Genomic DNA, 23,148 nt, shown 5'->3' with positions numbered 1-23,148 from the left:
ACCAAATCAGATCAGTGGTAGACCTAACTTCATCTCTTATCTCCTATAGTACACAAACATGGTTGCCTAGAATAGATCATGCAAATAAAATAAGCAAATGAGACACTAGCTATACTGCACTTATAACCAGATTTTTGGTTAACTGCAAATCGTACATTTCATTTTAAAACACCACATTTGATTGTGCACTTCTCATAAGCACAACAGCTTCAACAGGTAGAAAATAGTATTTGGAAGAGGCGAAAACAGTCCTCTTCACCTCCTTCAGATCTCGGCTTCAAAACCTACTTCAGACCTCTTTATAAAGTTTGCCAGGAAAGACAAGAGTACACAACTTCAAATTCAAATACACACCTCAGATTAACAGCACCATTGCTATGTACTTGTTACACATTCTTGGAATTGTTAAGAGATCAAAAGAAAGGATTCAACTCACAGCAAGACTGTACTATAGTAGTGAATACCCTTTCTTTGTGCTGAAGGCGTTCCTAGAAAACCAAGGGCCCTTTAAATTTCAAGATCTAAACCAAACACCATCGAGAAAATGATTATCCTAAATGTGATGCAGATGAACTTGTTCAATTGAGATATAATACTCTGATGACACCAATTTATTTCCTCCAGTGTGGGTGTTTTGGGGTTTAGGGATTTGTGGGTTTTTTCAAAGTAATGAAAACTGTGGAAACTTCAGAAATTTTTTTTCCAGTGAGATTAAATTATTCCCAACTTCTTTTTTTTGCAAGTTGCTCTGAAAAGGAACTCCAGAAAAACAAACAAACAAAAAAAAAAAAAAAAGAATGAACACAGCTGGCTAGTTCTTGCAACCTGTGGACTTTTAGACATTATGTGGAGGTTTGAGTTACTTTAATAATGTTACTAAAGCAGCACTATTATAGAGGAGAAACAGGCTTGCTTTTTGATGTTCACTTTTCACAGACTCCTTAAAATCAGGGACCCCCAGTGATTTGCAGACATGAAGCAGAAAAGTACATGAAAACTGACCTGTACTCCTGCCATCCTCCCTTTTTTCCACACAGGAAAGAGAGGAGGAGAAGGATCACTGGAGAATGCCCAGCGAGGCTTAACCACCAATCAAACACAGCTAACTTGTTTACTCTGACTGTTACATGTCTTACAAGTCAAAGGAGCACCTTATCTTCCCCCCTCACAAGGTGCCTTCAGAATTCCTACAGAAATGAATGAAGACAATAAAGACCTTTATTTCCAGACAATTCAAATTCTACCATCTTCCTCTTTTTGAAAAGATATATGGAAGTTTACAGACTGAAATTCACACCTTTGAGCAACTTGACACAAGTTGGCAAAAACAGTTTTTCAAATTGAAAGTCCAATTTAACCTCTTATACATGCATCAACATGTATACTGAACATCAGAAAATACGTGTTTACCTATCATAAAATGCATCCAAAAATAAAATGGCCTTTACTGTATTTTTCATTGTGAATTGGCTTGCTAACTTAACTGCTGTCTTGAAGTTTGCTGAGATGTACAACTACCTTACCAGAAAAAGTGAACATAAGCTAATAAACCAAATAACTGGTTTTAGGGGTGTACATGCCAGTACATTTTCCTCCTCTCCTGTTGCCCTCTAGTTCAGTATCTTCTTACCCAAATGGGCAGATTTCATAAACAAAGCTATTACCCTGTTTCATTCTGCACCTAGAAATCCTGGGCACGAGCAAGCCTAAGTAAACAAAACCAACTCAGAGGGAAGTTCATTGTTAAAAGTGTACTTTCAGATGTGGTCAAAACAAATGCAGACATGTTTTCAGCACCAGAGAGATGCAAGTCTCAGAAATAACTCAATTTACCAACATGCTGAGATAACCCCAAAACCAGAGACTGAGTGGCAAATAATCATTGTGGCTTTCCTCCCTAACTTGCCTTTGTTTGCACAAGCAGCAGGTCAGGTACATTAACAATGCCTGAGCCAGCTCTGAGCTGCTTATTGAATAACAAGCCACTGTTGTGTAACTAAAAATTCAGACATTGTAATAAAGGATGTAACAGGGACAACACTTTATTCAAATCGGGACTGGCTCTGATGCAGAAAAAGTTGCTTGTTAGTCCCATAAATGGGCAGCTTCACTGGCACAAATACCAGCCATTCAATCCGTCTTGCACTGCATGTTGCAGACAAGAGGGTTCCTCCAGCCTTTTTTAGAGAAGGCTTCCTCAGCAGCATTTTGACATACCACTTCAATTCAGAGCAACACCTGGTATTTCATCTTGAAAAGCACATACTTGCCCTAGGGATTAGTAGAGAAGTACAATGTGCTCTGGAAAAGGCTATGCAAATGCAACTACTACCCACCTAGAGGAATGTAAAACAAAAAACACCAAAAAACTTCATATAATCCAGGAACCATTATCTTATTTAAGGCAAAGAGCCTGTATATTCTTCTGATTGCTTCCTTGAAAAGCTCAAGGGCAACAAAAACTCATTCAGTTGGAAAATTCAAGAACATTTAAATGTAACATTGAGATACAATACAGAATCTTTGATAATTAAATGGGAACATTTTATACATGGGTCTAACTACTACATGTTAAGCACTTGCAACTTTGGACAACATTATCCTTCCAAACAATTTTGAAACCTGTGAATAAAAAAGAAAAGAAAAAAAAACCCAACACCCCAAACCCAAATGTTTACAACGTTACATCACTACAGCACAACTTTTCTTTATTGTTATTTGAAAATATATGATTTGTGTGGTTATAAGTGGTTATATTCATTCTGCTCTATAAAAAAAAGTCAATGTTTCTCTAAGACAAAAAGCAACTTCATAACTTTATATTTTTCCATATACATCTGAAAGAACCTTAGCATTTGCTCATACTTGATTTTTGTAACTTGTGTTTAGGAGTTATCTTACCATTTGAGAATTCCTTTTATGTATAGAACCAAGAAATCATCCCATTCAGTACCTAGAGTAGATTAACAGCTACAAGTCAGCACTGGAGTCTGTATCACCACTCATTTATACCCAATAGTTTTAAACAAGGCTACTGATGGAATGCAATACAACACAATGAGTAAAAATTATTATTTAAGGCTCTATCTAGCAAGGGTTATGCTTTGTCAATGAATTAATAAACACAAAATAAATCCATGCAGAAAGCCATAGGCTCATAGCACCATACAGCAGCTATCATCATAGTTGTTTGCAATCATTAATTCATAATTCATCCTTTGGGGATTTCCTTACCTAATCTGTCTAAAACCATCTGTTAACAATGCTGAATAGCAAGAAAGCTGCTCTAATTCTTTTTGTGCAGGATCACTGTGAGGCAGGTTTGATTTAATACTCATTCTGCTGGAGAACTACAAAAATTTGTTTAATCTATAGAAAAGCCATTAATCAGATCTCATAAATTTGAAAGATAAGATTCCATTGAAAAAGAGAAATTGATTTTCAGCTATGTCAGTAAGAGGCATCTTACTTCAGCTACTTGAAATGCTACTCTGACTCATTTATCACATCAAAGACTAAGGTACTGAACATTATCAAGCAGAGGAGCCAAGTTTAACTCAAAGCCAATTTCACCATCCGAGGGTTCACAAAAAAAAACCCCAAACTGAAATCACAGCTGTTTCATGGTAGTGCTGTTGCTCATGTGATAAAACGTTCAAGTTTTTCAAGTAATTTTTCTTGTAAGGCAGAATGTCATTAGTGATGTTAACATCATTAATTTTTAATATAACAAAATCATGTAATTTACCTATTTAGAATATTCTAAGGTACTCCCGTGCTCCCCAGCATACCTTAAAAATCACAACTGTAAATCATTAGTTATTTCCCTTTCACTGTTTCATAACAACCTAGCTTCAATGACTAAACAGCTGTCAATTAAAAACTAGCCTCAGTAAAGGGAAACCTGCAACCACATCAGCCCAGAGATATAACTGATACTGTGACGGAAGTAATCACATTATCTACAGCCAGATGACAATCTCCTAAGATTAACTCTCCCACGTAAATCAAAGAGTAAGAATCAGGCTCCTTTAGGGGCAGAGTACCTACTGTATGTCAAGTAACAGTTGAGCTGCTGCAAGCTTCATTTTCCAGAAAAAGAATTTGTATCAAGTAGAAGATTTGTAATACAAAACACAAGCTCACAACTTAACCCACAATACCTGTGGAACCAAAGGGAGAAGAAGAGTCAGTGAGTTAGTGACTAACTGAAACTAATGAGGTGCAACTCTGTACACAGGCAGCACACCATATGCTTCCAGACTTGACAGCAGAGTTAATGCGTATGACTTTGCATCCATGGCACAGTTTCTTTGCGGTACAGGATGTAAACTAAAAAGAGTTTAGCAGGAGGTTTGCCTCCTAAGTACAAGTTACAACGCAAGCCTCTACACCGTAATTCGTAATTTTATTACTCAACAGTAGTGCCAAGTCTCAAGTCTAAAGCAAGTACCAAATTAATTCACAAAGAAGAAAATGCTGGTAAAGGGGAGAAACAGCTTCTCAAAGCTTGCAAGCTGCAAGTTATCAGAATTTTTAAAGTACTGAAGGATAAAGACTAGTACCCAAGAAGCATTTTAAAAGGGGTGCACTCAGATTATTTTTTTTTCCCTCAGATGCACTGAAGAAGAAATGAGTTTAAGATAAATATGGATTACCCTACTTTTTCCAAAAAGGAATTTTCCCATCCTCCAAATACAGACATAAGGGGCAAAGCACAATCCCTGGCATTATACTGGAGTAAGAACAGCCAACAACATAAGAACCTTTTGGCACCTTGGAGGTGTGAAAGGTAAAGACCTAGAGGTACCAAAAAACACCTACTGAAACAAGGCAGCCAAGGGACTTGCTGGAACAAATCTCTCAGGGCATCTGCTGCATGGAAATGCAAATAAGTTGAAATGGATGAGAGCTTGGACTGAATGCTGAAGTTCAGGAGGGGAATGAGAGATTATATGAGACACTTCTATTTAATAACTAAGGGAGAAAGAGAGAACACATTTGATTTGCAAAAAGTTCAAAAGTAGGTATGTAACGAACCTGTACTGGAATACAATACTATGGCTACAGACTTTCAAACATCAGCTTATATACAAGACTGATGCATGATGTGGATGAAAAACACATAGGGATAAGGTTTGGGGGCTTTGCCCCCCCACCCAGTTTTTGTAGACTTCCAAGAGTAAAAAGCTAGCGATATCAAGTTAGAAGTCTAACAGTGCTCTCAATAGAGGACACTCTGCTTTAAAGCTGTTAGCAAAAACAAACAAACAAAAAAACCCCCATTAAGCCAAATCCATGGCTGAATAATTCCCAAGAATACTAGTTTTGCAACTATTAAGTTTAGAAGAAATTAATGTTCATTGAAAGGTATGTGTATGTATGTCACTTACCATATATAAATCTCTTACATAGGTTTTGGCCAGTGTTGGTGCCACACATGCATACATGCCCCCCCCCCCCCCCCCGAAAAAGTCTTACGAAGCTGCTTTACTACATCCAGAGGAAATATCCTTCAGTAAGCAGACATAGCAAGGTCCATGTCTACGAGTATATTGAAGAACTGAACGCGAGTTGCTGTTTGGAGCTCTGCTGCTACTGGGTACAACATGAGCAACCCACCGGATTCCAAGTCAATGAGACCACAAAACAGCTTCTCCAAAGACACTGCTAGCCTACAGACAAAATCCAAAGACCAGTGTCACAGAACAGTAGCATACTGAACTCCACGTCCGCAGTTTTACACTTCTCTCTCGATAGAACATGCTTGTTCAGTTCCATGGAGAATAACATCAGTTCCACTAAATATACAGTAACTTACCAGCTATTACAGTCCATTTCTTCAGGAGTTACAACCCTCATATACTCAGTGACTTCCCTGACACAGCTTTGCCCCATTCCTTTGACAGAATATAAAAACAGAGGAGAGCAGCTGTTCTTTTGTAGTCGAGCACAAATATGAAAGAGAAGCGATCCCTACTCCCAAATGTATCTATGTGATGTACTCGGAGAATCTGTGTGGAATGAAAGTGACTGCAGAAGAGGCTATGGAAAACATTAGATAAAATGAACCAGAAAAGCTTGCCAACATTAGATGTTATTCACTAGGATTTCAAGGGACTCAAAGATGCAACAGATGATATCAACCTTCTCATGCAATCTCCTGCTTAAAACTAGATTGACAATTGAGGTATGGAGGTTGCCTGACATTTATACATGGCAAATCAATACAAAAAACTAGTAAGAACAGAAGTAGCAGACACCCAGATAAATATGCCGTACTGGCAAAGACTCCAGCTGTTTAACTGTTTGTTAAAGGAATTCCTGCCTCATAAAACAACCACATTTCTCTGTAGAGATGACCTGGATAAGGAGGCAGTCTGCTAAAAGAAAACTAGGAAGAGAAGTCCATACCAAAGATTTCAAAGGATGCCAAGCAAGTCTCTGAAAAAAGTGAAAGAAGGCCCTTTGTATGAATAATTAACTAAGAGACAGAATGATGAGAAGGAAGATGAGGGAAGGCACGAAGTAAATGATTGCTTACTTTAATAGAGGGAGATGACTAATGGAGTTTCACAGAAACCTGCGCTGCGACATGGATTATTACACATAATCATAAAGAGAGAGGAGATAAGCAGGTAATAAAATGATCAAAATTTGCTGGTGATCCTAAGTCATTCAGGACAGTGAAGATAAGATCTGACTACAGAACTGCAGAAACATCTTGCAATGCTGACCAGGCAACAAAGTGTCAGACAAAAAAAAAAAATCACTGCAGATTAAAGTGATACAGATGGCCAAGTACCATTCTAGCTTCCTGTATGAAATCTAGGTCCTAGATAACCATTACTCCTCAGCAGCAAGATCTTTTCATTACAATACATACCTCCATGGAGAAAATCAGACTTCTTTATGATGAAAGGGACTTCCAGGGTTATCTATCCAGCTCCCTGTTCAAACCAGGTCCAGTTAGAGCGTGTTACTCAGGGCCTCATCCAATTAGTTCTGAACATCTCCAAAACTGCAGAATCTGTAGGTACTCTGCACGCCTCATCCAGCGTTTGACCACCCTTACATTAGAAAAGGCCTTTTCTTATTTCTCAACAGACCTTCCCAGGTTCCAACTTCTGTACATTGCTTCTTGTCCTATCACCACACACATCCAGGATCGGTGTATCTCCATCTTCTCCATACCTGCCCATTAGGTGGGTAGCTGTAGACCGCACTAAACTCTGCCGTCAACCAGATGAAAAATCACTGCAGATTGAAGTGATAGAGATCCTAGCTTTCTATATGGAAACTAGGTCCTAGTTGACCATTATGTCCCTCTTCCCATGGTGGAACAAACCCGCTTCCTTCAGCCTCTCCCCTTATGTCACATGCTCCACTATCTCAGTGTTTTCCCTTGTACTAAGGAGCCCCAAACTGGACATGGTACTCCAGATGCTGTCTCACAAGTGACAACCAGAAGGGAAGAACTGTTTCTGCAGCCTGCTGGTTACGCTTCTGCTAACAACCCGGCGTGCAGCTGGCCAGCATTGCTGACTCCTGTTCCACTCTGTCCACCAGGACCACCACAGAATCACAGAATCGTAGGGTTGGAAGGGACCTCTGGAGATCATCTAGTCCAACCCCCCCCTGCCAGAGCAGGGTCACCTAGAGCAGGTTGCACAGGAAGGCGTCCAGGCGGGTTTTGAATGTCTCCAGAGACGGAGACTCCACCACCTCTCTGGGCAGCCTGTTCTAGTGCCCTGCCACCCTCAAAGTAAAGAAGTTCCTCCTCATGTTTAGGTGGAACTTCCTATGGTCAAGTTTGTGCCCATTACCTCTTGTCCTGTTGCTGGGCACCACTAAAAAGAGCCTGGCCCCATCCTCCTGACACTCACCCTTTAAGTATTTATAAGCATTGATAAGATCCCCCCTCAGTCTTCTTTTTTCCACACTGAAAAGACCCAAATCCTTCAGCCTTTCTTCATAGGAGAGGTGTTCCAGTCCCCTCATCATCTTCGTAGTCCTTTGCTGCACCCTCTCCAGCAGTTCCCTGTCCTTCTTCAACTGGGGAGCCCACAACCGGACACAGTACTCTAGACGTGGCCTCACCAGGGCAGAGTAGAGGGGGAGGATGACCTCCCTCAACCTGCCTGTCACACTCTTCTTGATGCACCCCAGGATGCCACTGGCCTTCTTGGCCACAAGGGCACATTGTTGGCTCACGGTCATCCTGTTGTCCACCAGGACTCCCAGGTCTGGTGGACATCGTGTCTGGCAAAGGTTCTCTCTAGGCAGCTGACCCCAGCCTCTACTGCTGTAGGTGTTATCCTGGCTCACATGCAGGACTTGGTATCACTGCCCTCATTGGACTTCACAAACTTCCTGTCAGATCATCTTTCCGGCTTGTCCCTCTGTCCTCCAGTGTATCAGATGCTCCCCAGCTTGCTGTAGGGGAGTTCACATGTCTGTTCAACGTGCCGGCCCATCTTCCTAACTTTCAGATCATTAATACAGATGTTAAACAATATTGGTCCCTGTATCAGTCCCTGAGGTATGCCACTGGGTATTGACCAAAAAAAACCAGAGGAAAGGTCACTGATTATATACAGACCTCTAGCTTGATCCAGTTATGGCTATTCTAAAGTCATACCTTAGTCTGAAAGCTACATCAGAAATGTTTCTCAGAAATGGGAAAACAGCTGTTGGTTGCTCTTTGGACTCTAATTCGTAACTCCAGAAACTTCTGGAAAAACAGAATATTGGCAGAACGTTATATCATGTTATATAACTATATAACATTTACTTAAGCGGGAATTATTTTCGCTAGCTTCAGAGACAGCAAGGAAACAATACCATAGTAAAGAATAGGTTTGTTTTATCCACTTCAAGGCCTGTACCATTGTTAACTTATTCAGAATCTAAGACTGACGATAACAAAATTCAGAAATATTGGTATCATGGGCTTTTTGTTGTTGTTTAAGCTTTTATTTTGACAATATAGGTCAGCGACATGGACAGTGACATAGAGTGCACCCTCAGCAAGTTTGACGATGACACCAAGCCGTGTAGGGCAGCTGACACGCTGAAGGGAAGGGATGCCATCCAGGGGGACCTTGACAGGCTGGAGAGGTGGGCCCATGCCAACCTCATGAAGTTCAACAAGACCAAGTGCAAGGTCCTCCATCTGGGTTGGGGCAATCCCAAGCACTGATGTAGGCTGGGCAGTGACTGGCTTGAGAGCAGCCCTGAAGAAAAGGACTTGGAGGTGCTGGTAGACCAGAGGCTCAACATGAGCCGTCAGTGTGCACTTGCAGCCCAGAAAGCCAATCGTATCCTGGGCTACATCAGGAGAAGCATGGCCAGCAGGTCAAGGGAGGTGATTCTCCCCCTCCACTCCACTCTCGCGAGACCCCACCTGGAGTACTGCATCCAATTCTGGAGCCCCTACTACAAATGAGATATGGACGTGCTGGAACGTGTCCAGAGAAGGGCCACAAGGATGATCAGAGGGCTGGAGCACCTCTCCTATGAGGACAGACTGAGAGAGTTGGGGTTGTTCAGTCTGGAGAAAAGAAGGCTCCGGGGAGACCTTATAGTGGCCTTCCAGTATCTTAAGGGGGCCTACAAGAAAGCTGGTGAGGGACTTTTTAGGATGTCGGGTAACGGTAGGACTAGAGGGAATGGATTAAAACTAGAGATGGGACGATTCAGACTGGACGTTAGGAAGAAGCTCTTCACCATGAGGGTGGTGAGACACTGGAACAGGTTGCCCAGAGAGGTGGTGGAAGCCCCATCCCTGGAAGTGTTCAAGGCCAGGCTGGATGGGGCTCTGAGCAACCTGATCTAGTGGGAAATGTCCCTGCCCATGGCAGGGGGATTGGAACTAGATGATCTTTAAGGTCCCTTCCAACCCTAACAATTCTATGATTCTATAAAGCCAATTCCAAGACCTCTGACAGGATCTCCTGCAACAAGAAAGTTGGAAAAACATGTCCAGTAACACGCAGGCACACAATCATTCTCCAAAGTGCCTATGAAAAAGTGGGGTTTCTGAAAGGGCAGCAGCAAGCTGTAATCTCACAGATCTACACTTACGATGTTGGAGGATAGGTCACCTTCAACTACGAAAACTGTCTTTGTTCTTTCAGGAACATACACAGGCAGAGCTCAAAGTTCCCTCTTGGTGAACTTTTCCCGAGTAGCTGACTGTGAAGGTTGACAAAAAACTATTCTGCAGTTTCTCAGAGTGCTTCCTTAGAACAGATCCAGACAGACTCCTACAGCTGTGAAGATACCCAACTGCTGCTGGACTAGCAAACAGGTACATAACGGGCAGCTGAGGAAGTCACTGGTGGAGCCACATCCTGGAAAGTGCTTTTTCCCCATCTTTGCCTTTCCTCAACTGTTTAAATGACTTGTTATTAAATGAGTCAGCACTGGCCACTTTAAACACCCTTCCTGACTTGTGTTGCCAAAAACTTTCCATAAAAAAATAAAGCCCAACATAATTAGACTGGAAATGGGTAGCAGCAGTGAAGGAGATGTCTAGGTTTTAAAGAATGCTGTACTATTTATACGTAGAATACTGAACTAAAGATATCTATGCAAGAAAAAAGAATTCTACTTGCTCTGAAGAAAATTGTGGGGTTTGACCCCAAAAGTCATATTTTCTGAACTGCATGCCACATGTTTTGCACAATACTGTAGAACGACTCTTTTAGCAGTACAGATAGGTAGACAGTGAAAAAGAAGTGTTAGCAAATATGCTTAATACTGCAGGTTAAATGTCTTCTTTTGTCATTTGTGGCAGTATTAGAAAAGGGCCACATCAGAGTCTGAATAGATCTAGAGAAAATGAAGACCTACTTCAACTCTGTAAATAGTAAGTTTTAAAAACAAATTTATTAATAAACATATCTAGTAATGATTCTAAGGGTAATTTCTCCTGCCAGGAAAATGGGAATCTTATACCACTGCTGTCAGCAAATATACTCTGATATTATATAGTCTATAAGAAAAATCAATCTGCAAAGTGAAATTAAGAAAATCAAACAAAAACCCCCCTCACGTTTGTCAAGTAAGAGCAAGTGGTCAAACACACATTTACAGTATTACACGTCAGTTAAGATGCTGCAGTATGCAGTACATGAATTTAAATAAGAACTACACAGCAAGTTTGTTTTGTTGTTTTTTTTTTTTTTTTCTTAAAGAAAATAGGTTTAGCTCCACAAGAGAGACTGAACGTGAGTTTGTCAGACAGGGCACCTTTTGTTTCTTCTTTTCTTAAAATAAGTTGTGAAAAGCAGTAGCAACATTCTGACTACTTTTTTTCAGTAGTATGTAAGTATCACATGGCGCTTCTTAGCTTTTAACAAAAGCGTAAACTGTGAAGTTAACTTCACAGCAAGATCAAATCCCTTTGCAAGTGTACTTCATACTTGCAGAAAAATAAAGTCCTGAGCACTACTGCTGATACATAGTCTAAGCAGAATATAAAAACCATATTCTGATTAAGTACTCTATAAACACCCTTTCTGCAGAAATATCCAAACAAAGCAAGCCAGTGAGACCTCTACTGAACAGTCTAGATGAAACAGTACAGACAGAACTGATAAGCCAGTACAGTAAGTGGGGCATTTTATCAGGCAAGTGTAGGGAGCAACTTCAGCCTGAATCTGAACAGAGCTCAGCGCTCACGCTTCAGGGGAACAAGCTCACCTGGAGCGCCTTAACATACCAGGAAAACAGTAAGCTCTGTGTGTTCAGAAATGCTCAGACACCTTACACTGCATGCAGGGGAAGTGAAAGATGCTTAGCACTTCTGGAAGATGCAGTCATAGGTTTTGCGGTCAATGAAAAAAATCACACATGACATATTACACATGCAACAAACCCAGAGAGAAATAGGACCACTGTTCTTAAAGGGTACTCCAGAGGAATAAGAACATGCGCATCTTCTCAGAAATCTGTTAAAAGTAAGAATTTGACATATGCAATTAAATTCAGCCTTTGCAATTGGAGGGGTTTCTGTTTGTTGTTAAGCTTCCTAAAAGCAGTCTCCATATTTTACCTCTCTCGATTGTTTCAGGAGTAGAAAATTCATAGAACTTTAATTTTACTTTGCCCTGGAACAAGTGGTTTAATCCCTTTGATAGGCTTCTTCGAACTGACTGGGATTTCTTCAAACAGAGAAAAACAAATTACCGTGAGAGGTACAGAACCACAATTACCCATCACAAACCCTTCCTGCAGCCCAGCTGTACAAATGCAAAACAAAGCTTACAACAGTTTGTTTCCAGATGGGCTATGATGATACAAACATAACTTGACCTCACCAGGACTAGTTATTTTTGTATGGTTGTGAAACACTGTTGAAAGATTTTGTACAGATAGGTTTTGACTTGCTAACTTTAATAACCATCATTCAAAGTATAAAAATACTATAGAGCAAACACTGTACTGTTTTCATACATTATTTTTCAAAAAATAAAAAAGTTTTATTGTGTGTATCAAACCGCAGTTTTGTAAGTAAAGATTAAAAAAAAAGACGAAAACATCAACACCAAAGCGGCTGGCATATAATTACTTAGAAGATCACTTGAAAGCTCTATTTTTATTTTTTCTAAGCTCATTTAGCACTGTATGGGACACGTTAGAGATCACCAAGACACAGTTTGCGTCTTATTTAACTTCTTAAAATTCGGGTTCTCTCCTCGGCTGCGAGGAGGGCTCCAACTAAGGCAACGCTCCGGCCAGACCGCGAAAACACAAAAGCTTCGCCAAACCCCCTGGAATCCCACCGCTCTCCCCAGCGCCCAACTGCGAGACAAGGAGAACTCTCTCATGCGGAAAACCCTCCGGGGGAGGCCGGCCTCTGGGGGGAACCGGGGGGCGGCCGGTGCACTTCACGCTTCCCCCCTCCCAGCGCCCACCGGCCCCCTCGCCGCCCCCGACGGGCGGCATCCCGGGGCTCAACCCGCCGCCGGCACCGCAGCGCCCCGGCGCCGCGGGCCTTATGCAACGGCACCGCGACCTTGCGGGGAACTTCGGAGCCTTTCTCAGGGAGGGGGAGGAAGGCAGCATCCCACACACACACACACACACACACACGGAGAACCCCGGCTCCGGCAGCGGGATACCGCCCTCGCACCGCGCCGGCTGGCGGGACCCCGGGCGCGGGACAGGAGGGAAGGAGGCTGAGAGAAGCCGCCCCCGCCCGAGAGGCTGGAGAAGGGGGATGGGGGGGAAAGTGGGGGAGGATGCGAAGCGCCGCGACCCGACCTCGCAAACTTCGGCGGCGGCCGCCGAGCTCCGGTCCCGGGCGGGAAGGGTGAGGCGGGCCGGAGCCGCCGCTGCCGCCCTACCCCCGGCCCGCGAGGGTTTTGAGGGGAGGGAGAACCGGGGGACGGTGGGCAGAGTTTAGGGAAGGGGAAGATGGGGGGGGGGGGGGGGGGGCGCGGCGGCATTTCTACCTGCGACACCAACGGCACCAACGTCTGCTCCACCGAGCGCGTGCGGATCTCCAGCCCGGCGTCCGCCCCCAGCCCGGAGGAGGACGACGAGGAGACGCCGCTGCTGCTGCACGGGGACGTGGCCATGGCGGGAGGAGGGGGGGGAACCCCGCTGCCGCTGCCGCCAACTCCGCTCCCGCCGACCGCCGCTGGCGGGGAGGGGGCGGGGCGGAGCGGAGCGGCGGAGGCCGCTCCGCTCCGCCCCGCCCCCTCCCCGCCGCTCGCCTTCCCCCCCTCCTCAGGCGCGCGCAGCCTCCCCTCATCCTCCCTCACACCGGAGCCGCCGGAGGAGCAGAAGCGGGATGGGTGGCTGCCGCTCCCACCGAGAGTTTTTCCGTCGCTCTCGCCCGAAGTTAGGCAGGGGCGGCTGGAGGGTCTCTGCCCCGGTGGGGGAAGTCAGAACAAGGCGGTGGATGGGGGGTTCGGGTGTCGCCCCCCGCCACACACACACACCTTCCCTGCCAAGGGAATGGGAGTCAGGGCCGGTAGCGGGTCCTTGGGCTTCGAGAGGGACTTGGGCTTCCTCGGGACTTGGGCTTCCTCAGACCTTGGGCTTCCCGCCAGCTGGCGGGAAGGTGGTCCCCGTCATAGAATCGTTTTGGTTGGAAAACACCTTGAAGATCTTGGAGTCCAACCGTTAACCGAGCACTGCCAAGTCCGCTACTAAAGCATGTCCCTCTGCGCCACATCCACGCGTCTTTTGAATACCTCCGGGGGTGGCGGCTCCACCGCTTCCCTCGGCAGCCTGTTCCAGTGTTTCACAGCCCTTTCGGTGAAGAAATTTTTCCTAATACCCGGTGCGGGGGCAAGGGACAGTCAGCCAGGGAGCCGCTCTCTCTTTGAGGAGTGTTGAAATCACGATTTGTGTACTTCATAGCATGTGGAAGGACTGATGAGCTAAACTAAACTCTATCAGCTTTTTTCTTAGCAGCCTCTCAGCAAAGGGTGTGGGGGGGGAAACCCCACCTCCTGCCTCTGAATGATTTGTATTCTATACCTGCCACGCTGGCTGCTTTTGGAGAACAGTTATCGGGGTTACTGTGAGGCTGGTGAGGTCCTGAACAGGTTGCCCAGAGAAATTGTGGAAGTGTTCAAGGCCAGGCTGGATGGGGCTTTAAGCAACCTGGTCTACTGGGAGGTGTCCCTGCGCGTGGCAGGGGGGTTGGAACTAGATGATCTTTAAGGTCCCTTCCAACCCAAACCATTGTCTGATTCTCTTTTGTCTACCTGTTTTTTCCCAGCCTTGGTGCCAAAGCAGACCATCTGTGTTTGATCTAGCAAGAAGGAGACAAAAGTAGTTTGAAAGGAAAAGTGTTTTGTTTAGTTTGGGTTGGTGGGTGGGTTTTTTTTGTTGTTTTTGGTTTTTTTATTGGTTGGTTGGTTGTTTGGGTTTGCTTGGTCGTTGGGTTTTTTTTTTATGGTTTGCAATGGGCTAAACTCACTTCCTCACATTAGTTTGTAACCTGCATTCAAAAAGGATCGACACATGAATGCCTGCTCGTCTGATTTGGCCGTATGTATTTGATATGGCCAATTCTTATACAGGCTTGTCTACAGGAAAGTATGGAAACAGAGCTCTTCTGGCTGTGATCCAAACCACCAAGGTGCAAAGCACCTCTCATCCAGAACTGGGGTAACTCAGTGCAGCACTGTGCATGAGCCAACGAGCCCTATGTGCAGTCTGGGCTGGTAAACCGCTCTAACGTAACTACTTATTTTCTTGGTCAGAACTGATGATTGTCTTTGACTGCTCATCCCTCAGACAGCGCAACTCTGTAAATGTGTCTTTGGCTCATTTTACGTTGTTAGATCAAGGACTTTGCATCACTTTCTGTCTTCGGGAAGATTTCTGACCTCCTTTGCACAATTTTGAAACCTAGATATAAGATAAAGGATGGCATTTATTGTCCTTTGGGACCTCGATGTAAGATAAAGGACAATATTTGTTGTCCTTTGGAGTCATATGGAGTTATCCATATTTATTAAAAAAGAAAATTGCCAGAACTGCAAGTATAACCCTAGATAACGATATGACTCTATTCCTAGCTCTTCAGGAAATTGGTTTCCAACATGGTCTCATATTTTCTAAAATGACATCTTATATAACATCAAGTGTTACAGGAGAGAACTGAAGGCTTAAATCTGCCATCATACGAAAACATCTAAATGATGGTGTAGACTTGAAATAAATGCTAGTCATGCTTGATCAAAGTGGTTTAGAGCACACTTGAGATTTCTTGGGGTTTTTTCCTCCTAAAATTTTCATTTTCTTACAACCTCTTTCATTCTTTTTCAGGTCATTTGTTTTCCCTTTACTTCTTCATACCCAGATTCTAAGCCTTTGGCAACGATTGTTGTTTCCTGTTACGTTTTGGTAGAGTACCAAGGTCAGGTGTGGTTGCATCCTCCCCAGGACTGTACGCCCGTAGAGGAGACTTCTGGATCATATGAGCTGAAGCATACACCAGACAAAGTGTCAGTAATACCAGAGAGAGAGAGAAGTGCATTGCTTTGCCCTCCTCCCCCTACCCCCTTCTACTTGAAGCTCTTTCCTCCTTCAGAGTTGTTAATTCCCACTCATTGGCTATTTTATGAACATTACCATAACACAAACTATCTACACCATCACCGTCTAGAGATAGGAATCTACAATTCACATCAGAAATTAGCTAGAAGCACAAGCACGCTTGGGTGCACTCGTGGTTTATAACTTGGTGTGGTCAGCCAAGTCTGCGTCACTTAATTTCAAAGACAGCTGTCTGTCTTCATCAATGCAATAACGGGTCAGACTTCCCAGGGATGACATTTTCTGATTCAAAGCAGGGTTAGCAGCAGAGGTTAATGATGAATTTTAAAGATTTTAACTTCACATTGAAAAAGAAAACAAGTTTGGTATAAAAGATGGTGGCAAAAATAGCAGTTTAAAAATAATTTTCTACACAGATTGGACAAATGGTGTGAGCTTTGAGAAGTCCTATTCCCAATCTAGTACTCTCTTTTCCTGCTTTCATTTTGTTTTCACTAGAGAGGCAGCGTTAGTGGGTAGTGCTAGTGACAACACCGTCTGGTTCTCCCACTTCTCCTCTTCAGGTGCTTCCCGTTGAAACACGGAAACTACATGCTCTGCTTTTGGGCCCTGTTCTGGGCAAACAGAATGCGTGTTGTGATGGTTTTAATTTAACACAATTGAAAAGCTGTAGCATGCTGCAGACTAACATCTTTGAAGACATCTTGAGGAGATCTTCAAAAATGATAGCCCGGAGCTTAATTGTGCTTTTTAATTATGTTAAGACAATTTGAATGAGCCGGCGTGATAGATTGCAACCACACCTTTGGCATGCCAACACATACTTCTGAGGGAGCGCTCTAAATGTGCAATGCACAGCACTAGAATATTTTGCATACTATCATCTTCAGCCTGTGTGATGGATTCAGGAAAGCAATAACTCATCACCCCAAAATGAATGTCCCTCACGCCTGTAACGCAGCAGCAGGACTGCTGGCCGTGGCAGTTTCTAGACAGCTAGCACTGTTTAGCTCTACTTTGCACCTGAAAGTATAAGGACAGAGGACGAGAGTAATGCCTAATGGACTATATTTCTAACTTCATAACTTTGTCAGTGAACAAGGGGAAGGAAGTGATTCATATCCCTGTAGCATTATGAACATGTCAATCTGTTCTTGCTCATATTGCTTCCAGACTTCACTCAAGGATGTGGCACCTTCTGCTCCTCCGTCCATGACCTCCCACAAGCTTGGGTTCCATGACTGGTGACAGGTTCCCACACAGAAGGTAAGCCAGTTTTCCCTCGCCTAGCTTGTCACCTTTGTCTTTCCTATCTGAAGAACTTTTTGTAGGAGAAAACGTTACTATCCAGCACAGGGCTGTGCCAAAACTCTCAGTCTTTTCTCGAAGCTAATGTCCACACCCTGACAGTGACAACACTCCTGAGAAGGATGGCTGTTTTGAGCCTCTGTGCATAGCTAGGCCTCTGACCATGGATGCTGGCCTCTTAGCTTTGATGACAATGATATGAAATGTATTAATGAGTAAGCGCATCTTATTCTGCCTGCACCATGGCTTGTCTGAAGAGGATGTCAGTCAGCCTCAGTTTGACGGACTAGCTGGCACCAGCTCTTACCTTCCAGCTAAGACGCGTGTGTTCCCTGGTCTGTTTAAAACAAAACAAGATGGGTAACCCATAAACAGTTTAAATAACGTTTTTGCTAATCTGGTCTTTTTGACTGGCATAAGGTCAGTGATAAGGACAGAAACCTTTTCCACTGGAAGAAACCTCGTGTCTAACCCTTAGGAAACGGGTTGTTATGGTTGTTGGGTATGTGCTGTTGAGGCAAATGCAGCAAAGCAGATGCCACTTAACAAGTCAAGACGGGTTTGAACTCATGTGCTGTGAAGACGAGCCTAACTGTTTCTGGTCACAAAGAGCAGTTGGTCTAGGAAACACAAACTGCAGGAAGAACAAGGAAATACTGGTAAAGGTCAGCTGGTAGAATCAGAGGGCTTTTCAGTGAGTTTTGACAATGAGCATTTTTCCATGCATGCATGCATAATGAGCCAGATAAGACATAGGAATTATCTAAATTAATAACACTTTGAGGTTGAATTCCAAGAGACGGTAATTGCTCTTTATTCTCCCATAGAGAACATCCCAAATATCCAGGGATGAGAGGAAGCAGTGCCTCGTTGCTTCCTTATCTCCCAGCTGCAGTCTGGAAAGCAGAGCTGAGTGGGGTAAATGTCGGATTGCTCCCATTCTCTTTCCTCCAGGTGAGATTAAAGTCAGAGCAGTGTGGGAGGGGAAAGCCCATCAATCATCTTTCCAGATGAAATTTAGAAATACACTCTAAGATTAAATTTTTCCCTTGATTACCTCCAGTTTTCTCTAAAACTTGACGAAGTCATATTTCTTTTTGTTTCAGTGGGCAGACAACTTGCGAAATTGGTAATTTTAAAGACAACTAAAAATTTTAGGCTTTGGAGAAATGTCAAAAGATGGGAGGCAAGCATTGCTTGAAATGCTTAATCCTGATTATTAGTGGTTATTAACTCCAAAGTACATTACACTTCCTCATAAAACCAAAAAATCTTTTATGTTTATGTTGTACCCCATAGTAAAATACTTCACTTTACAAAGATAACATCACTTTACAAAGATAACATTACATTTTTTACATAGAGAGCATTTTACGTGACTATACAGTGACTATGTATTTTTGTCATTTTGTGAATTACTAGTTTCACAATGGGTTTGCAACAGTTTTTACGGGAACTATGAAGAAGTGGGTGTGTAAAAATAATGTATAGACATATCCAAAGGACTATAGCTAGTGTCTGTTTTTATTCTGAATGTTTATCCAGAATGCCTGTGTGCCTGTACAGCCAAGGAGTGATTTCAAGCAGTGGCTCCCTTTGAGTTTAGAAGCGTTAGCTGTCAAGATCTTTAGCAAGTAACAGGTATTTGGCCACACTGCCAAATGTGGTACCCCTCCAAAACACTTCTGTTTCCTATAGCTGTCACAAAGAAAGTGAGGAACCTTTTTTGGATGGTCAGATATTGATAACCCATCGTGGCTTGACTGCACATAAGAATACAGTTACCCATGCAAGTTCTCCAAGAAGTTTAAGGACCCAGTATGCTTCATAAGTCCTAGCACCATCAAGAGAATTCTGTGATGAGTAGCTTATTCTTGAGAATACATCTAGGCATAAAGCATATGTTTCCTGTGACGTGCTGAAAGCAAAGAGCACGGAAGCTTTAGTCAACCAATAAGAATTAAAGCAAGATCATTAAAATCAGGGTCTGAAGAATATATCCTACCTCTTCACTGATGTTTCCTACCCAAGCCACCTACAGTTGTAGCAGATGTGTGGCTGAAGTAGGGAAGAGCGAGGGAACAATTTTCAGTCCTGTAAGTTTTTACTTTTTTAATGACAATATGAGACCTTATTGGCAAGGAAAGATCTATGCCAATGGATATTGCGAGACTTGCCCAAGACTTTCCATTTTAAGACCTGGTTGTATATGAATATGCTGAACTTCAAAACTTTGGTGTGGTTCTCCAACAGGTGGTTATCTCAGAATGACTTGTTCTTTTAATTTTCAGAAGAAATGACATAGCTTTGTTTAAAAAAAGTGAGATTAGGTAAAAAAAGGCATTTGTCAGAATAATTCTTACTGTTGCTTTGCTGAGAAGATCCTGGCTGGCTCTCAAAGGTGAAATTTAATGACATTTACGTAAATGGGATAGGACAGTCTGAGAAACGCCTTTTGTAGTCCCTGTAACAGTTTGCCTAAATTTAGCTGAAGAATAAATGTCTGAAAACTTGGGAGGGGGGTTTGGTTACATTTTGTAGAATTTATTTGGAGACTAACAACTAAATTTTCAGAAACCTCCACATACATTGAGTGGGACTGGTTTTTGAGAGCCTAGTATAGGGGCCAAATGTAAGGAGCAGGAATAAGTGAGAAAAGGGCAGGCTGAAAGAGGACACGGCAAGTGATGTGAGAATAAGGGCCAGGCTGCGAGTGAGACAGGTAGGAGGAAGCAACTACTGTGCTAGTCAAAGATTTTGGTGTTCTCCAGCTGCAGGAGCTACCTTCACAAGGTCTTGTCTGTATGACAGGCAGGGACTTGTGACCTTTGCGCAGGTATGAGGTACTCCAGGAGAAGCTGAAGCTGTTCTGTAATCAAGCCAGGTATTATTTCCTTTATTCAGAGCTTCCTTGTGCTGTCCTTTAATAAATATTACTGGTGTGTGGACATGAGTCTAACACTTACTGACATCGGTGTGACGGCTTTTGGAGGTGAAAAGTCTCATCAGTTTAACTTCAGCTGTGAATTTGGCCTTTTTTCAAAAGGGGCATCTGAAAAAGAATTTCATCTTGAACTGTTAGTAGGAATTAACATGCGGTTTTATAAAATCGTACCCTAGGAATGGTAGAGTACAGGACCCTTTTCAGATTAACACCATATAGATTTTTCAATGAGTTAATATACTCTTCAAAAGTCTCAGTGCTGCTGTAACATATCAGGCAAAATCAACTCCTAGATGATCGCTTCCTAGATGCTAAGGAGTAATTTGGGCTTTTTTCCTCCACTCTGTAAAGTTCTTCTTTCATACATGTATGTTTTTCAAAGGACTATGTCTGAGGCTTATTAATTACATCTAGGACCCCATTCTAAACAGGAGCTAGCACACTAGTTTTAGAAGAAGGTGTGAGCAGCTTCGCAATACGCAGATACACAATAATCATCCCTCATGAAATCTTAAACTGACCTGTAGTTAGAGATGGAATTAAGCTGTGATGCCAAATGTTTTCTCTCTTTCAAATCTTCTATCATCCTAGCACTGTGTGGTTTTTTTGTTGTTGTTTTTTTAATTTTTTTTTAACCATTCTTGTGGGTTATAAAATAAATATGGGGGATTAAAGGTTTGACGAAATCTCTAGCCTGAAAAATCTTTAAGAGCATTTGCCACCTAGCAACAGCAGGAACGTGTGTCTCCTTTGAACAATCTGCAATTGTATGATTCAGAAGAAACCTCCACAGTGTTTATAACTGCAATTGTAACTTATGTAGGAAGAGAAAATGCAGCAAAAGGCTCCGGTTACATCACTGACAAAAGGATTTCATTACCATAAGAAGTCCCTAACAGGGTGACAAATAATCAAGATTAAAAAGAATGTGTGAGACCAGCAGAAAGGGAAACAATGACGTTCCTATTATAGCTGTGGCCTTTACAATAAATGATATGTCAGCTTTTTCATTTTGAATTGTGCTGAATAACTTGGTGATTCTAATTCATCAGCAAATGAATACTTAGATTAGAAGCTATGTTCTTTTCAAATTTGCATTTGCTAGCTTAGTCATGCAATAAATGCCACATTCCTTGAAAAGCTGAATTATCCGTGTATTATCTTTAAATATATCATTTAGAGATGTTAACGATTTAAAAATACTCACAGATACTCTGTTAGTTTCCACAGATATGTGAGGAAAGTATGGGGATCATATGAGAGGAAGGGTAATGGCAACATGCATGAGCTGGCTGAGTGTCAAAATCCCGTTGGTCTGCACTTTGTGATGCTAATGAGATAGTAGGAAAAAGTGCTAATGCACATGGGTTCTATTTAGATTGCCATCATGCATAAGTCTTTGCAACATTTAAGAATATGTTTTGCTGGATATCAATTATCCTGGTTGCTCTATTTTCCTTCTTTTTTTTTTTTTTTTCTAACCTCCTTAGAGGAAAGAAACTGAGAATATCCAAGGTGGCTGTGTCTTTCATACCTCCCTGACCCCTGAACTGTTGACACTTGTTAGGGAATTTTACTCATGTGACATTGTTAAATTAACCTGGATCTGTTCTAAAAAAAAAAAAAATGGACAGCTTCTGGACTAGTGGTCATAGCATTACTTAAAATTCCTTATTAAGGGGGTACTAAAAAATACTTTTGTTTCAATACATATTCTTTTTAAAACACGGGTTGTAGTTTCTCAGTTAACAAGCCAACTTAAACTCAGTGCATTACTAATATGCATTACTAACAAAATACTTTTAATGCTAAAATATAGATGGTATATTGTTGCTAAATTAGACCACTGTGCTATTTGGAGAAATCATTAGCCTAACCCCTTACAGGCAGCTGGTAGGATTCAATTCTGTTTCTGGCAGCGGGAGAGCACATGGTGGAGTATCAGAATTGGAGCAGAAAATTGTAAGTGCAGCTGAAATGGAAAGGGAAGCAGCAAGCTATTGCCAAGGGAACACAAGGATTTTTGTAATAAGTACATTCAGTGAGTTTATACGAAATTTAAAAAGTTCCAGAAAACATAACGTAAATAACTGAAAGTGTAGAAGCCTCTCTTTTTCAGTCATGTTCATGTTAGAACTTGACATTTGTACTGAATTGCCAGTGCAATATCAACCATTTTTTGGAAATATCATAACGGAGACAGGCCCTAATAGGCAAAAGTTTTGAAAGCAAAATGAGGTGTTGGAGTGTAAGGAGCCTGTTGACAGACTATTTTTTTTTTTGCTGTACTCACTAAGGGTAGCCCTGACTTGGCAACAGTTCCATTGATGTAAATTGGTGTGGTGCCAAACGAGGACTGCATGTTTCGGTGTGCTCAGGACACTGGGCATCTTCCTCTAACAGGAACAAGTTTGCAAATCACAGCTGGAAGTCCAAGCTTTCTTGTTTCACAGTTAGTCTCTTCTAGCAATTAATCAGAATGTGAAATCTAATTGTGTGCTTTGGATAAGGAGAAAATAATTTCCTAATCAAATGTTTCTTTGATCCTGTGTATTTAGTCATTAAGAATGGCAAAAGTCCTGCTTCTCTCAAGAGAGGAGAAACCAATTGATAGGAGACAATTTGTGTTTTCAGTGTTTCGTGCTTCTTGTCAGCTATTTAGCTCACAAGTGGCTTCAGGATTTTCAGGACCTGATTTAGTCTACGCATTTTGATTTCTTACAATAATATGTATCTTAGCAGAGCAGTGTAGTTAGAAAAATATCACTCCGTATTAAAACAGTATGTTTTTTGAAATTTAAAATAATATGTATCAATGATTACATCTTGATGGAATTGCTCCCTACTCTACCTGTCGTGCTCAAATA

The 23,148-nt window shown here is 42.3% G+C and overlaps 1 protein-coding gene across 1 annotated transcript in view; it reads right to left on the bottom strand.

Annotated features, from left to right (window-relative positions):
• Window positions 1-13,665, bottom strand: part of CTNNAL1 (catenin alpha like 1) — a 61,998-nt gene extending 48,333 nt beyond the window's left edge. The window contains exon 1 of the mRNA XM_063326326.1: window positions 13,464-13,665. Coding sequence (XP_063182396.1) covers window positions 13,464-13,589 — 126 coding nt within the window. The 5' untranslated portion in view covers window positions 13,590-13,665. The remainder of the gene's footprint in view (window positions 1-13,463) is intronic.
• Between the last annotated feature and the right edge of the window lie 9,483 nt (window positions 13,666-23,148).

The sequence above is a fragment of the Chroicocephalus ridibundus genome, chromosome 2 (genome assembly GCF_963924245.1).
Source record: "Chroicocephalus ridibundus chromosome 2, bChrRid1.1, whole genome shotgun sequence".
NCBI lineage: Eukaryota > Metazoa > Chordata > Aves > Charadriiformes > Laridae > Chroicocephalus > Chroicocephalus ridibundus.
Note: the sequence above shows the minus strand (reverse complement) of the source record. Positions and strands in the feature narration are given on the sequence as shown.